Raw genomic sequence first — 17,022 nt, forward strand, 5'->3', positions numbered from 1 at the left:
AAAAGTTTGAGAAAAGATGTTTTCTCTTTTTCATCTTTTAAACGCGAACTGGTTTAAAAAGTCTGTGACGTTGAAATATTTGTAAACCTTCGTCGATTGATATTCACTTAGAAAGAAGCTAATCTTCATGCTCTAGAAATAATATCTATAGAAAAATTTGTGATTTTAAAAACAATTCTGTACCTTAGTATGCCAAATTCAAGATACATGAACATACTTTTACATTCGACATGACAATTGTACACTGATCGCATCAACCCTTTTTTGAAATGTTAGAGCGTATATAAAACGCTAGCTTAAGTAGTAAGTGTTTTTGTGGTATTCCTGATGTCATTAAATATAATGCACGCTATAGAGAAAGTGATAGTCTCTAAAAAAAGTTAAACATCTATTCTGATGAGTCTGAATGTTGCCTAGCAACCCATAACGTCTATCCATATCGTACACACTGGCCTATACATTTAAATGGTAGTCATAATCAACTCTCTTCTGACTGGCCGACGACATCCTTTACTAAATTTTCTTTTGTAATGTTTCCTAGATATGCATGAACTAGTTGCCATTTGACGTTAAGCACAAAATTATCAATCAATGACTCAACCATTTAATTCTTCATTCCTTCCTCCCTCTCTTCATTCATGCATTCATTCAACTAATCAATGAACCCATAAATTAATCCATCGATCGTTTTCACTTGTTCTTGTTGTGGGTTGCAGGTTCATTGACAAAAAAGCATAAATATTCTTGGATCTATATTTATCGCACTATCCGTTTTACATGACACGCATATGTATAATACACTGAAAGTTTACAGTATGATAACTTTACACGAAGATTCCAAATTGTTTGAAGATCTATCATGAATGAAATAGGAACAAGTTTTAGAAAATATCACACTAAAAAGACAAAATAAAATTTCATATACACAATGTATTTTAATCCATGCAATGAAAATAACAAGACATCACACACACAAAAAAATGACACAACATTTAACATTTACTCTAACGTAAAATAGAAAAACCCAACAACAATTGATTGATTGAGAAGAGCGTTAACAAAACTAAACTGTTTTTAAAATAGTCCATACTATGACAATGACGTATAGAAACTTTTTGAAAATGTAACCAAAAGGGACATAAAAGAGTAGTTACAAAAACAATACACAGGGTTGTCAAACTAATATGTATATGGTATACCGTGATAAAACTCATTAAAAGGAAATATTTCAGTAAAGATTATTCACTAAACTAAGAAGAATATATACAACATATCAGAACAATACAAGTTATATTTAACCACAGCTTGCATGTAAAGTAATGTGTTCTGTTTTGCACACATTATAGTCCACTCAACATATTAGTTCATTCAAATTGTTATTTTTCAGAAAAACGTAATTGTATTCATTATGTATTCACACTTTCATTTGTTCTTATAAATGTAAACTTTATTATCCAATCCAATAACTACTGAATTGGTTAAGTGGTCGTAACAAATACAAGGGTAAGATGATGACGTGTTGATATGTGTAATTACTACTTCACTTTTCCCGCCATTAAAATCTACCTTGACAACACTATATCTCGAATTATCATCTTCCTTTTCACATAGCACTAGCACATTTCCATCATTATCTATGGTAAGATCTGTTAGATCTGTCATATTCGGATTAGTAAATGTGAATATATCATTACCATCTCTATCAATACAGATCAGCTTACTTCTGTCTATACCGATACAGTAGATATGTTGAGAATCTACATCGTAACACATATCATATGGTGTAAAACTAAGTTTAATATGTCTTTTTACACTTCCTGACATATCAATTACCACAATACCATATTTATCACCAATGTAGAATTCGTTTTCTATGTATATAAATGCATCTGAACTGTATGGTATTGCAAAATCCCAAATGTATTGAACATGGTTTTGTTGAATGTCAACTATAGCCACACTATCGTTTTCTATGAGCACCGAAACAGTATTTTTGTCCACTACATCGATTGTCCTTGGAATTTTGTCTAATTGTATCACATGTCGTCGTTTCCCACTGATAGAAAATACCATTAATTCTGTAAGATCTTTATTTTCAACAGCTGCAACTACCTCACCATCGGGTAAACATTTTATATCCGTAATTAACCTGTTTCCATGATTCACGTCTTCCAAAGGGAATATACAGTTCAATATGAAACTATCACTGATGGGTTGCATTGAGTGACTCTGATACATGGACTCATGTCTTCTTAAACAGTCCTCACATAAAACCTGATTGCAATCATAGCACTTGTGCACAGACATGTTTTTACAGTAGTTGCACCTAAAAAAGGAAAAATGAATATTAGTACAATGTAGTATCAAGGCTAATTTTATATTCAAATACATTAATAGAAAAAAAGAAATTTTGAAGAAAATGTCTTAAAATATGACAAAAAACAAGAAATAAAATAATCGTACATAAAAAAACAAGAAAAAGAATATTTGCGGACAACGGGTTTTTTTACAAGAGATTATTTTTTTCCCCAAATTATATAAACATAATAATAAATTTTCATCCATGAATCTAGTTTGAGTTATTTGTTAAAAATAATGATAACATAATGAACTGATGCATGAGCGTCGATGAATTTATACAATACGATGAAGTGATTGTTTTTGTGGCTGTGTTTTTTTAAAATAGTGTATGTTTTCAAACACATGTATACCGTTATAATTGAAGATATCAAAAACATAACTTACCTTCTATGACTTTTTTTTTCTGCAAAAAAGATGCAATAATTCGGATTCATGTTATTGAAATGCAGATTTACATATATTACAAAATGTGCATAAATTCAATAACTTAAATAATTTGTCAGCAATATCTCGCATGTAAGCAATATTTCATATAAGTTTAAGGAGAGGAAAGCAAGTTACAAACGGCCTTACAAATTTCACGTAAAATTATGTGACCGCTGACATCAATTTAAGCAGAGTTAAATTGTGCGGAAGTTATACTTGTAAAAGAGTAATAGAAGAAGCAGTATAATACACACTATCTTAATAGTCATACTTAACACACTTTTGACAACTAAACATCAATCTGTTTAATCTCTTCCGATGCCAACTGTTTGTAAAAAAAATAAAATAACCAAACAAAATCTAAGGAAAATTTACATTATCATATTTCTGACTATGTACAAACCTTTCCTTCTGTAGAAAATGAACCTCTCTCTTGAATGACAGAATGTGTGAACAAAACAGCCAGATATAATAGGTAAAAATGTAAAAATAAGGGTTACAGCCGTCAAGATTGTGCTATTTACTCAATCACTATAAAAACCAACAAACACAAAAAAATAGACAAAGCACAAAAGTAAAGTTAACATGGAAAACAAGAATATAACAAAATGGCCACAACACAACAACACAATGACGGAATGCATAAGTATCGACCAATATCAAAAGGATATTACCAAAATTGGACTAAACAATAAAGTTTAATTTAACAATTAAACGAGTAATAAATAACAAGTGAAGTCGATACGGAATGATAATCGACAAAATCTTGGTATCTTCCGATGGATTTTTTTTTGGAAAAAGGATGAGACGTTATATGACATAACACCGGTTCATCAACCTTCTTATCAGTTACTGATGACGTTTTCAAAAGTCCTAGTGGCATCTACAAGATTTGAAAAAAGAATGACTTGAGAAATGTATATCCGATATGCAGGTAAAGTCGGTATATTGGGATAAATTGATAATTTTAAAATTAAAACCATCTTCTTTGTTATTAATTCTGGTACTGGGTGAGCATTGATGCACTGTGCATTGATGTCAAATTCGATATATAAGTATAAAAATCAGACAGGAAGGTCGTGTCTATTGTTATTTTATTTTCTGGTTCTAGAGGGTAGGTGAAGGCCTGATAGAGAAATGAAAGAAATATTAATCTTCAGACGAAATCTCTTTCGCCTTACAGCACAAAAATATAATCCACTCTCAAATGGTAATTATGAATATGAAATGTTTTTTTTGAAAAATGACGTATGTATATCTGTTTGCCAATGGCTAGCTGATGATATGTTCATTGTCCAATACTCAACGTTAAGTTTTATGTTTATATCTGTTTTTATTTTACTATTGGTAACGAATCAATTCAAGAGAATCATACTTGTCCTGTTATTTTCTGTAGTTTGTCATTCTATCAATTTTTAGTTGAAAAATACGTCGATAAAAAAATAGGTAGAAAATTACATAATGGTTAACGAGTATGTCAGAGGTAAGGGTTTGCGTCAGTGGTATTTGTTTGATGTCTATGACAGTTTTGGTGCTTACGTGAACTTGGTGTTGTCAGATATTTTACAGCCTATAAAAAATACCTTCAAATATAAAAACTAAAGTATGAAGTTTAATATCGAAAGAAACACTTTCTTCACACCGTAGAAAGAAATAGAACTTCACTTTTGTTACCAGTTTAAGAGGGGAAATATATACGAGAGCTAAAATTGAACTCACTGCTTTCTAAATCAACTTCTTCTTCCTGTAAAATAATCATAGTGTCATTCATATAAGCCAATTCTCAAATTATATTAGCCTGCGTCAGATGTTTTTTTCCTCAGACAAAATAACATGAAGATATCTTTCACATTTTCAATTGCACAAGTCATGTCTTCTTTGACTATTAATGACGTTAAAATACTAAATCCCTGGGATGTGTTTTAGCTGATTTTAGTCTCTGATGCATAATTTTTTATTATTAATTGGTTTTGGCTTTTAACTAGCTGTCAGTAACTGCGAGTACTCTCAAATCGTATTTTCTTGTTAGTTCGACCTGTTGATACTATTTATAATGCTTTTTTGTTATTTTTTATTTATATGGATCTTGTCTGTACACTAGCTTTGATTATTTGTAATATCTTCAATTTTTCACTTAGTCTTACAACATTTGTATAAACTTCAAGTTTATAATTATTTTTTTAAAACCGTTTTTTTTCTAAAGTGAATATTGATTGGTTAAATATTTCTCAGTGATGTCCTGCCATGGCTTTGTTTGAATTTGTTTGTTAGCTTTTTGGTCATGAATGTTTGTCTCTTATATTTAATTAACTGTGCATTTGTATTCAGATATCGCAGATCAAATTTATCGTTCATTGTGTAATCATACGTTTTTTGATTGAGTTAAGTCTGCCAATTGATATTTTATCGTGTGTTTTTCTATGTTGTGATGTTATGCTATTGTTTCAGAAAAAGGGAGAAGGTTTGGATACATTAAAACGTTTAATCCCGCTGCAAATGTTTGCACCTGTCCTAAGTCAGGAATCTGATGTACAGTAGTTGTCGTTTGTTTATGTAATATATACGTGTTTCTCGTTTCTCGTTTTGTTTATATAGATTAGACCGTTGGTTTTCCCGTTTGAATGGTTTTACACTAGTAATTTTGGGGCCCTTTATAGCTTGTTGTTCGGTGTGAGCTAAGGCTCCGTGTTGAAGGCCGTACTTTAACCTATAATGGTTTACTTTTTAAATTGTTATTTGGATGGAGAGTTGTCTCATTGGCACTCACACCACATCTTCCTATATCTACATAAGACTTTTGAAAAACATTCATTATCGTTATTTTTCTTCGAATTCTGATTTCTCAAAAAACAATTAAACCTAGCAGCAGACACAACAATATAAAATTACTTGTAAAAACCACAATAAATATGAAGGTTACCAGAGTGTAATTCTGAATGATTCTAAATGTTCTAACCAAACACTAAAGCATTTTTGGTTAAGTATATGAGTCGTTTTAATCTTTTGTTGTCAAGTTGGCATATTCTCTTACAAAAATTTCACATATAAACAGTATATTTTTTTATCAATATTATATGTACATACTGTTAACCAACTGCTGTATATTCCCTTGCTTGTATGCATTGTTTCATGCTCTTTATAGAGATATTCATCAATATCCATTAAAGTCTCCAAATCAACTCTCTTACAGCTGTAAATTCCCTCTGAACATTTAAATTTTATTGTATGTGCTATGTTTATACCATAGCGTTGTTTAACTGAATTTACAATGTCCATCAGTATGTTTTTAACATCACTAAAACAAATATCTTCGGTACAATTCAACTGCCTGACTTGCATACCGATTGCATTTTTTGAGAGACAAACTACAAGTGTTTGACTACCAGATTCATTGAGTTGAAATTCTCCAATGTTGCGATATATGCGCAGCCGTCTGTTTTTTTCAACAAACAGTTCTTTGCGTTTCACAAAACTTACTAAAATATGATTGAAATATGATGGTGGTAAAAAATTAAATTTGAGGCAAAACCATGAGGTTCTTCTGTAATTTTTAGATTCTGATCTTTCAATGATGTTAAGAAATGGCTCCACTTTGATCATGCAGGGCATATAAAAGTCGTTTTTAGCGTCATCATTCATTGGTCTTACAATGATATCAAATTTTTCCATTATTTGCAGAATGTATTTTTTAAGTTCTGGCGTGCTCAGATCCGGAACTTTTTCTAGTAATTTTTCAATTAGCTTATATGCCAATTTGCCTGTTTGTTCAAGTTCACTCCATTCTGGCATACCGATAGTATCATCGTCATACTGATGCGAGACAAAACATCTAAATATGTCCATCAACCATTTAGGATCTAATACAATAAAACTTCTCACATCCTCAAAAAATATAATGTTGCCAATATTGTGTTCAAACTTAAGGAACGAGTCTAGTTCTAATGTCATCTGACTGTCATTGTGGAAAGAAGACTTCATTGCTAAATTTTCTGCATCAGTATATGAAATTACATGTTCCGATGGCTTCGTGTTAATAACTTTTTCAAGAACTATCCATCTTGTTGGAATATTTTCTCCCCAAGTTGTTAATACTTTAGCGTGGCGAAAGATATCTTCTCGCAGACTTTTAAATTCTTGTTTATCATCTGATGGACGAGTATTTGATACAAAATGTACTTTTCGAAGATGTCTCCGTTTTACATGTGTAGAGAGAATTCTACTCAGATAATGTTGAAAATTCTTCTTCTTTTCCTCCACCTGAAAATGAAGGAAAAGACAGCATATGCCGGATGCATTTAAATAGGTTAAGACTATTGGTCAATGGTAAATAAATATTTTGTACGAACACCAGAATCGTTATATATGCTAAAGATTTCCATAACATTTTTTTAACTTTTTAATTATCAAATTGTAACATCTAAATTGTATTTCTTTGTTATAGTCGTATTCATTCAATTATCGCTCTTTGATATTATAACTGCCGCTTGTGTGTCACGATAGCTGTCCACCATTTCAATAGTGGAAGAATTGTTAAACAAAGTGAATCAGTGCCTAAAAATGCTTAGATGATTACCTCTATTATGATTACATGGATTATTCAGATGAAAAGATTAATGCCCTTAGAAATTAATAACTGAACGGAGTGGATTGTAGATATGTAGGTGCAGTACTGTGGAAGATGAACATGCAGTCAGGAATAACATAACTGGTACTAGCTGTACAGATGACAATGTCATGTGGAACAGATGTACCAGGAGAAACATTGAACCAATGCCTTTGTTAAACATAGTGTTTCAAAAGCAATAATAGGATGAAGATTTACTAGAAGATTTCAATGTAAATTGACCAGGTGTTCGTGACACACCAATTTATTGTTCGTCCTGAGGAACAACAATTATTAAAAGTTAAACAACCGTTAAGGAAAACATTCATAAAGACCATGGTGAGCATGATTCATTAACTTAATGTCAAAAGTGCTTATCCTTTTATTCTAAATTTCTTTCTGTCGACTTTGCCCGTTCTATAAAATACAAACTGACACTTTTAACCAGATCAAGAACGTTCTATGGAAAAATGCAAGAAAAATAAGAATCACTGCAAGAAGCAATGTTCCGAGTAAGGAAAATACAGACTGTACTAACTCTATTTGTTAACATCTTCATCCCAAGTTTGTAGGTAATAAATTTACAAAGCACAGCCAAGAAGGTGAAATTGTTGATAATGAGTATTACTGACAAATGGATACCGTGTCGTTGAAAAGAGAACGTACGTATCATAAAAAAAAGAGCTGGTTATCTGCAAGTCCGGGTGGCATTTTAAATGACGACACATTGCTGGAAATTAAAAGTCCTGTACCTTCTGTCAAGTGTACAACATTAAGCGAACTTTTCACAGGTTAAACATATGACGTTCATATGAATAAAAATGATATTTTAGTTCTAAAAGTGAAATGGAATCGAGGATTTTAATTAACTATATTTTGCACTGGACTAAATCAATGTAAACTTTTAATTTGGCTAAATCTTGACGAATTTCAGTTCATTGAAGTACCGTATGATGAACAAAATGTGTGTTAATAAAACATGTTGCTAGACTGCACACATTTTATTTCAGAAAAATGATGAATATCATTATTGATGATATTGAAAATGATAGACTTGTTTCCAGCAAAGCTTTTAAAAAATGTATGCGATTGTGATTTTAATATTTTCATTATGTTTACTTATCAAGTAGAACCTTCATTCTTTTCTTCATTTTGCTTGAATTATATATACATGTACATGTATAATGAACATACACAATTCATATTTTTTTACATAATTTTTATTTTATATGATCGTTAATTATTTCAATAAAAAGATCTGCTCATATTGAAAATCGTCAGAAATAAAAGAAATATATGAACCCATTCAAAATGTTATTGTTGCTAATCAGGAAATTAATTTTAATACTGTTTATTCAGAAATTAGTTAGGGCATTTATTATTGTCTGGCAAATTTCAATATCAAATACATATGTATATGTATCTTAAAAATTGCATCACTTAAATTAAAATCTGATATTAAAGTAGTCAAGTTTCTCCTGTGAAATGCACTCAGTTAACACAACACAAGATACAAATCAGGCTATCGTTCTGAATATGCACGAAATGTTTGTCACTGGACGTTTAGCAACTAACTTTCAATCAATCAACTAAACACTAGTTTATTCATTGGATCTTCAATTCTTTAGCAATGCCAAATTTGCAACTTTTGAGTGAATAGATGCCTATTCTTCTATTTGTCTTCAAACAAGTTGCAATTTAAAAATCATGGCTTTTTATTTTTCAGTTGTAAGAATATAAATGCAGATCAATAACGTTTATCATGGAGATCAAATGATACACAATGATTCCACAAAGTTTCTATAGGCCGTATTTTAATCACCAGGTAATAGATAAACCACCTTTTTCAACTCTAAATTTTACACTTGCACGTTCAGCAAACGCTTTGGAAATGAACATAATTTGTCCATGTACTTAGCCGTATTGTGCGTTTTACAGTTGCTATATGTCTCGCCCCGACTTTTCCAATGAGGAGGTCTTTGGGCTAATGTCTCAGCACAATCTATTTTGAACGTTTTTCGACGGTAGTTTTCTCTGAAAGATTCTGGGCAGCAGTCTCTTAATGTTTCCCTTGGAAGCCAAATTATAAGATATTACAGCTTATCTGCCAACAATGAGATCCAAGTGTTGAACATTTTGCATCACAAATTCCAAACTTACGGCGTAGATCCTTAACTATTTATTCAGTGTTTACCTCGTTAAAACTAACATAATTTGATTGGCAATATCGAGTTGAAAGCTGAAAGTGTTTAACTGGGACGCGCACTCGACAAAGCGAAAAAAAACTGTATAAGTCACACCAGTATAAGGCAATAAGTCACTATAAGTCACAATTTGATAGCTGACATTGTACCTACATCTAAATTTATTAGCAATCCTTTCTCCAAAGTTAATGTAAGTTTTGCTTGAGCAAATTTTTTCTGTGAGTAAGTCCATGCGTGTGCATATGAATGGTCTTTGTGAAGTTAGAAATAAGTTTCTTCATATTGGGTTGACGCACATGTAGTTTATGGGTTTACAACGTTAAAACTATAGACGGCTTCGGGTAAAGATTGGTCAGTAACTTCATAACCGATTTTTAAGTTTTGGAAACAGAGTTTTTTTATTGATTGCCTAAGTCCATTCTGCTCTAATTGGATCATCCGACGTTATTATATAAGGTTTATATTGAATTAAATATGCACCGTCGTCGGGAAATTGTCCGTGTATTTCTCACATTGATTTTTTCCATGAATTAATTTTCGACGGTAATTAGAATAATCATAAACTGAACCCGAATTTCTACCACCTTTTTTATATCATGTATATTGTTTCCCAATATCTATTATTTAGTCAAAGATTAAACGGATGAAAAACGGTTCAAATGAAAATGTAAACAAAAGATGGTAATTTTGTTATTAATGCACGTGCAGTATCTTTCACTACTGATTTGACTGACGGATTAATGGCAGCGCACATGTTTTGGGTCAGATCATGATAAATGTGTCTTTACATGGAACATACTACAGAAAGTAAGAATTCGGATTAACAATACTTATTACATTATGTTATAGGTGATGTACTTGTCACTGAATTTAAAGTAATTAAAAACCTGATTGGCCGAACGGACTTGTTGCCTTAACATAATCATGATAATAAAGGAATTATTTAGCATTTTATGATAATTATATAACGGATTAAAAGTCGAGCTTTGTGATTGAACAACAACACAGAGATGTTAGTATTTATTAAGTATTATTAAGGAAACTTCCGTGGTATAAATGACGTTTTGGTCCCCAATTGGAACCTGAATGACGTCATCATAAAATCTGTTATTGTGTTGCGTGGTCTAAAGCTGTACAGATCACTTTAAAATGTATGAGGCTCACAGAGGACAAACAATGACGTGCATTGGTCAATAATACATTTTCAATATAAAATGATGCAATTTACACTTTGTCCACTTAAAATTGATTGTTAAACGTGTTATCATTAATTATTATTTTCACCGCAAATTACAGAATCCTTCACGTTTGCAGAACATATCAGGTTGGGGTTTACAAAATATGTGTTGTAAAAAACAAAGACCATACACACATACAAACACAAAACATAAGATATAAAAACTTTATTGACATATTTTCTAAACGGAAAGAAATGTCAAGATAAAAAAGGTACATCTTAATCGATACTCAAAATATAAAGATACAAATAAGCATGCAATAAACATATATACTGCAATGTGGTTGTTTAACAATTACCTGGCACTGAAAATAACCCCATTTAGACAGGGGTAATTCGCGCAAAATATGTGTAACTCAGGTCTAAAACAGGGGATATACTGTCACATTCCCGGCTTAGGGACTGAGACTTGAATAACATATAATATAAATGAAACCACTTTCTGAACAATTCATCAGTGCTTTAAAAGAGGGGCGAACATTTTTAGAGGAACAGTTAAACTTATAAATCGAAAACAAACTGACAACGTCATGGCTAAAAATGATTAAAACAAACAGACAAACAATAGTACACATGACCCAACATACACTGAAAGACTGAGCAACACGAACCCCAACAAAACATAGGACTGATCTCAGATGCTCCGTAAGACTAAGAATATCCTGCTCCACATGTTGCACCCGTCGTATTGCTCATGTTATTACAAGTCAGGTAAATAATTCGGTAGGTCACATTCATAAAGGGAAGTGTATTGTAGTTACGACGTAACGAACATATCCGATATCATTTGTTAAAGTATAGTGTCTTCACATATAGGTTGAACGGCTAAGACAGAGAAGTTTTAAACTTTGAATAAGTGTAATATTGAATACAGAATTCATCACTGCAAAATTACTCAATATGTGCACTACAGGAATACCTGTCAAAAACTTAAAAGTATACAAAACAACAATATTACCGAACTTCAAGGACAATTCATATAGGAATGTCCTATATCAAATTAATTCTACATGTTCTTAATAACCTGCAATCTATGTATTACTGGTAAATTATTAAACCAGGGATATCGTTACCATAAATTATTTAAAACCTTTACTTAATTTTTCCATAGATATAAAGATTTAGATTTGAAGTTTGGTTCGACCTGTAGAAAATTTATTTCAAACGGGATAGCACATCCTCATTTTTACGGAAATGTTGTTAACCGTGCCCGGAAATTTAGAAATGATCCATGTAAACTTGTCGCTCCTTTAAATAAACTTATTCTAAAAGGTTACCCATTCAACACTGTAATACGATCATTGAATATTGTTTTTATTGATTTAAATATTGATTTTGTTATCAGTAAATAAAAGCTAACTAAATATTACTAGTATGTTATATACATATACATATTCATGGATCTACAATCTGTCGATACCTGTAACTTGGTATTGCACAAGGTCATGTTTTTCTCTTGTTGTTTATGACGTTTTTACAATAAATCCATTGGATGTTGGATGTGTACGGATTGATAGTTTAGTCTTAGATGCATGATTTTTTTATTAGTTGTTAGTGGCTTTGAACCAGCTGTCAGATAACTGCGAGTACTCTCAGATCTGTTGATTGTGTCTTTTTGTGTCGGGATGTATAAGTACCCGGACACGTCCATTTGTATTTGTGTCCATCTGATGAGTTAAGCCTTTTTCAACCGATTTTTATACATTGTAGTTCGTTCTTATGTTGTACTGTTATACCACTGCCCCAGGTTATGGGGAGGGTTGGGATCCCGCTAACATGTTTAAACTCTCCACAATATTTATGTATGTACCTGTCCCAAGTCAGGAGCCTGTAATTCAGTGGTTGTCGTTTGTTTTATGTTATATATTTGATTTTCGTTCTTTTTTTTACATAAATAAGGCCGTTAGTTTTCTCGTTTGATTTGTTTTACATTGTCTTATCGGGACCTTTTATAGCTGGCTATGAAGGCCGTACGATGACCTAAAGTTGTTGATGGCTGTGTCATTTTGGTCTCTTGTTGACAGTTGTCTCATTGGCAATCATACCACATCTTCTTTTTTATATATTATGTTTCAACTAGAACAGTCAATATATAAATATGTAAACCAAACAGGGAAAATCCAGTCGTCCTGCCGTATATGTCCAATTGGTAACATAAATAAACAGTGCTAGCTTAAACTTAAGACAAGAGTACTTTGTAACTAGTTATTAAATAATATTTTCTGAAACTCAATTAAATATTTTAAAAGAACGTCTTTCAACATGATCCAATGTTGTCTAGTATCTATTTTGACTTGTAAAGAAGTTTTTTTTTTGATAAAAGAGAAAGTGATTGTTCATAATTGTAATGTGCTGTCGATGTAAACATGTTAAACTTTAATCTGCAAATACATCTCTTCAACAGTTAAATTTGAAAGGCACAAAATGCATACATATTTCTACAAAGATTCATTAAAAACTGTCTATAAAAGTGAAGATGTGGTATTATCACAAACGAAACAATTTTCGATTTCATATCAACTACAAACATTTCAAACGAGAATCTAAAGGCCTAATTTGTGTAAAAAATAACAAATCAAAAACAAATATGAAACACAGAAAATAGCTGAATTACCGGCTTTTGACTTGGAACAGGCACACAAAAAGTGTGACGGGGTAAGACATGTTAGTGGATTTTAAGCGCACCCTAACTTGTTTTATACTAGACTTTTGCTATCCACAAATTCTCATGATAACGTCACATTGTCCAGATATCTTTATCAGGTCGGGAACACTATATTTCCTGACCTCAGCAAATATTTGTAGTCTTATTTCCCAAATAGAAGTTAAAGATGACCTTACAAAAAATTACCAATCGAATCAAAGAAGTAATATGCATTGTTTTGCTACTCCGAGTTTACAACTTAAAAACACGTGGAATTAGTAGGATATTTGTTAGCGTATACGGATTATTATCATACATTTGTTGTTTTTTTCAGCGAATGTGCTTAGTGTAAAATATTATCTTCAATTTTCATGCTCAGATAAGAAACACATATTGTTTACTGGCTTATCTAACTTTCCGTTTTGCCTTGTCAAAGTAGTTGAACATGTTTTGTCCATGTATAAGCATTTTACATATGTCTTCATTTCACGTGTAACATTGAAATTTGCAATGAAGTGACCACTGTCTAGTATAAAAATCATTTGAGCTCTTCAAATCTGTATGTCATACCAAAAACTTTGCTGCTTTGAAAAATACAAAGATCATGTCAATGAAACCACTACTGAATTTCAATCATGTCCTCGTTGTGTTGTTACAGGCTGCCCAGCAATTTGGATGTAACAGTAGACGCAGACTTATCTGCACTATATTTGTAAACTTTTTATCAGGACTTAAGAACATCATATTCAGTATACTAACACAATTGGTTGTAAAAATCCGGATTTAAGTTAAAGCTTAACATATGTTTGCCCATTGATGAGGTTCGTCTGTTACTCAGTTGATCCCAAAAGATAGCTATAATATATATGTGTCGTTCGGTTGCTATCCTTTATACTTATTTGTAATGTCTTTATTTATTTACATTTTCCGGATCATAGTTGATGCGATTTTGTCCATTTAGGTTTCGTAAAATGTAATTTGTATATATAAATAGGAAAATGAGGTATGTACAAAATTACTAGCGTAAAACAATTCAAACATAGAAAACGGCCAATTATTTATATTCAAAACGAGAAGAGAAATTATCTTATAAATAAGAGAAATATTATAAGATTAGACATCAAGCGCGGCATTTTTCGAAAAACATATCAAAGTTCACGTCGCACATAATCATGAATAGTATTATTAAAGATTTTATCAAGGTTGGCAAATATCTGACTCCGTTAAAATTACCAAAATAAATCAATATCCACATTAGAAGAACTCGAACTTTGCTTAGACGAAAACAAAACGAAAGTACATCTGCTTGCAATGACTGAGACAACATTTCTTCATAATCTTCAGAACATAGGGGACAGGTTAAAATTGAAACAAATATAATGTGTGATCTGCCAAAAATCAATTATTAGGTCCATCCACTTTTTGAGGAAAGACCTATTGTGTTCTTTTCTGATTATTAGGTCTTTCCACTTTTCTGTGGAAAGACCTATTATATTTGTTCTAATTTTTGGGTCTTTCAACTTTTCTGTGGAAAGACCTGTTGTATTTGTTCTGATTATAAAGTTCTTCCACTTTTCTGTGGAAAGACTTACAATAAAATTGAGAATGGAGATGGGGAATGTGTTAAAGAGACAACAACCCGACCGTAGAAAAAAAAACAACAACAGAAGGTCATCAACAGGTCTTCAATGTAGCGATAAATTCCCGCACCCGGAGGCGTCCTTCAGCTGGCCCCTTAACAAATAAATACTAGTTCAGTGATAATGAACGCCATACTAATTTCCAAATTGTTCTCAAGAAACTAAAATTAAAATAATACAAGACTAACAAAGGCCAGATGCTCCTGACTTGGGCCAGGCGCAAAAATGCGGCGGGGTTTAACATGTTTGTGAGATCTCAACCCCCCCTAATACCTCTAGCCAATGTAGAAAAGTAAACGCATAACAATACGCACATCAAAATTCAGTTCAAGAGAAATCCGAGTCTGATGTCAGAAGATGTAACCAAAGAAAATAAACAAAATGACAATAATACATAAATAACAACAGACTACCAGCAGTTAACTGACATGCCAGCTCCAGACTTCAAATAAACTGACTGAAAGATTATGATTTTATCATATGAACATCAGGCACAATCCTTCCTGTTAGGGGTTTAGTATCATACCATCATAAGATATATGAGAAGAACACAACCCGTGTCATGCCACCAACTGGTTTTTGAATAAATGTGTTTAGTTCCGACGCAAAGACCCTATAAATGAATCAATATTAACGCCAAAATATGCAATCTTTAATGACCTGCCAACAGTATCGTAAATATATCCCTTCTTAATAAGTCTATTCAAAGGTTTTGTTAGTTTCTGAGGTGAATACTGACACCTTTGTGCTTTATAAATATTATTTCCATAAACTGTTGAAAGACTTATTGTATTTCTTCTGATAAGTATTTTTTTTTTCTTCCGCATGATTTTGTTCTTGCGATAAATATTTGTTTCGCAATATGTCCCATATGGTATTGTATAGTTCATGCGCTTTTAAATTTCACAATTTTGTTTATAAGGGTTATCACCCCAAGCACTGTATTTCTTGTGACTACATCTCCTCCGTAACCGTAGAAAAAAGCGACAAATGTAATTCATAAAATTGCTCATTATATCCTTCGCATGATTTTTCCTATGTTAACCGAAGCGGTATGAAAACTCCATGTGAGAGTTATTTCCCCTTATGCATTTGATATTAGTAATTTTCATTTCTAACTGGTAAACCATAAGTGATAGATACTTAAGGTCTTTCGATATAAGGTCTTAGGTCCAAAAAAATGAAAACTAGGTCCAGGTCAAAGGTCAATGTCATATAAATTTTGATGTTCGTATCTTTTCATTTATCTTCAAAAACCGTATAAATAAACTCGACATAAATATCAGGGCTAAATTTAGTATATACTCCAGACGCGCGTTTCGTCTAAAAAAAGACTCATCAGTGACGATCGAATCCAAAAAGTTTAAAATACCAAATAAAGTACGAAGTTGAAGAGCATTGAAGACCAAAGTTCCTAAAAGTTTTGCCAAAAACAGCTAAAGTAATCTATGCCTGAGGTAGAAAAGACTTATAGCTGTTAATGTGTGTGTCATTTTGGTCTTTTGTGGATAGTTGTCTCATTGGCAATCATACCATATCTTCTTTTTTATATATTACCATTTAAAAAATTCACAATTTTGTAAACAGTTAACTTATAAATATAACCATATCAATGATAATTCATGTCAGCACAAAAGTGCTAACTACTGGGCTTGTGATACCCTCGGGGAAATAAATCTTCACCAGCATTGGCATCGACCCAGTGGTAGTAAAAAAAACTCATCATAGAGACCAGGACTAAATTTAGTATAGACGCCAGACGAGCGTTCCGTTTAAAAAAAGACTCATCAGTGACGATCAAATCCAAAAAAGTTTAAAATGCAAAATAAAGTACGAAGTTGAAGAGCATTGAGGACCCAAATTCCTAAAAGTTTTGCCAAATACAAATCGACAAATTATTTTTTCGA

At 31.9% G+C, this 17,022-nt stretch overlaps 2 protein-coding genes across 2 annotated transcripts in view; one reads left to right on the plus strand and one right to left on the minus strand.

The window, feature by feature from the left end:
• Positions 1-17,022, plus strand: part of LOC139502486 (serine/threonine-protein phosphatase 6 regulatory ankyrin repeat subunit B-like) — a 512,428-nt gene that overhangs the window by 213,878 nt on the left and 281,528 nt on the right. The gene's annotated exons all lie outside the window — the stretch shown is intronic.
• LOC139503275 (uncharacterized) overlaps positions 1,423-17,022 on the minus strand; it is a 41,011-nt gene continuing 25,411 nt past the window's right edge. Inside the window, exons 6-9 of the mRNA XM_071293036.1 lie at positions 5,872-7,044; positions 4,507-4,531; positions 2,746-2,764; positions 1,423-2,326 (exon numbers count right to left, since the gene is read on the minus strand). Of these exons, the coding sequence (XP_071149137.1) occupies positions 1,423-2,326; positions 2,746-2,764; positions 4,507-4,531; positions 5,872-7,044 (2,121 nt within the window). The remainder of the gene's footprint in view (positions 2,327-2,745; positions 2,765-4,506; positions 4,532-5,871; positions 7,045-17,022) is intronic.

This window comes from Mytilus edulis, chromosome 14 (genome assembly GCF_963676685.1).
Source record: "Mytilus edulis chromosome 14, xbMytEdul2.2, whole genome shotgun sequence".
Classification (NCBI taxonomy): domain Eukaryota; kingdom Metazoa; phylum Mollusca; class Bivalvia; order Mytilida; family Mytilidae; genus Mytilus; species Mytilus edulis.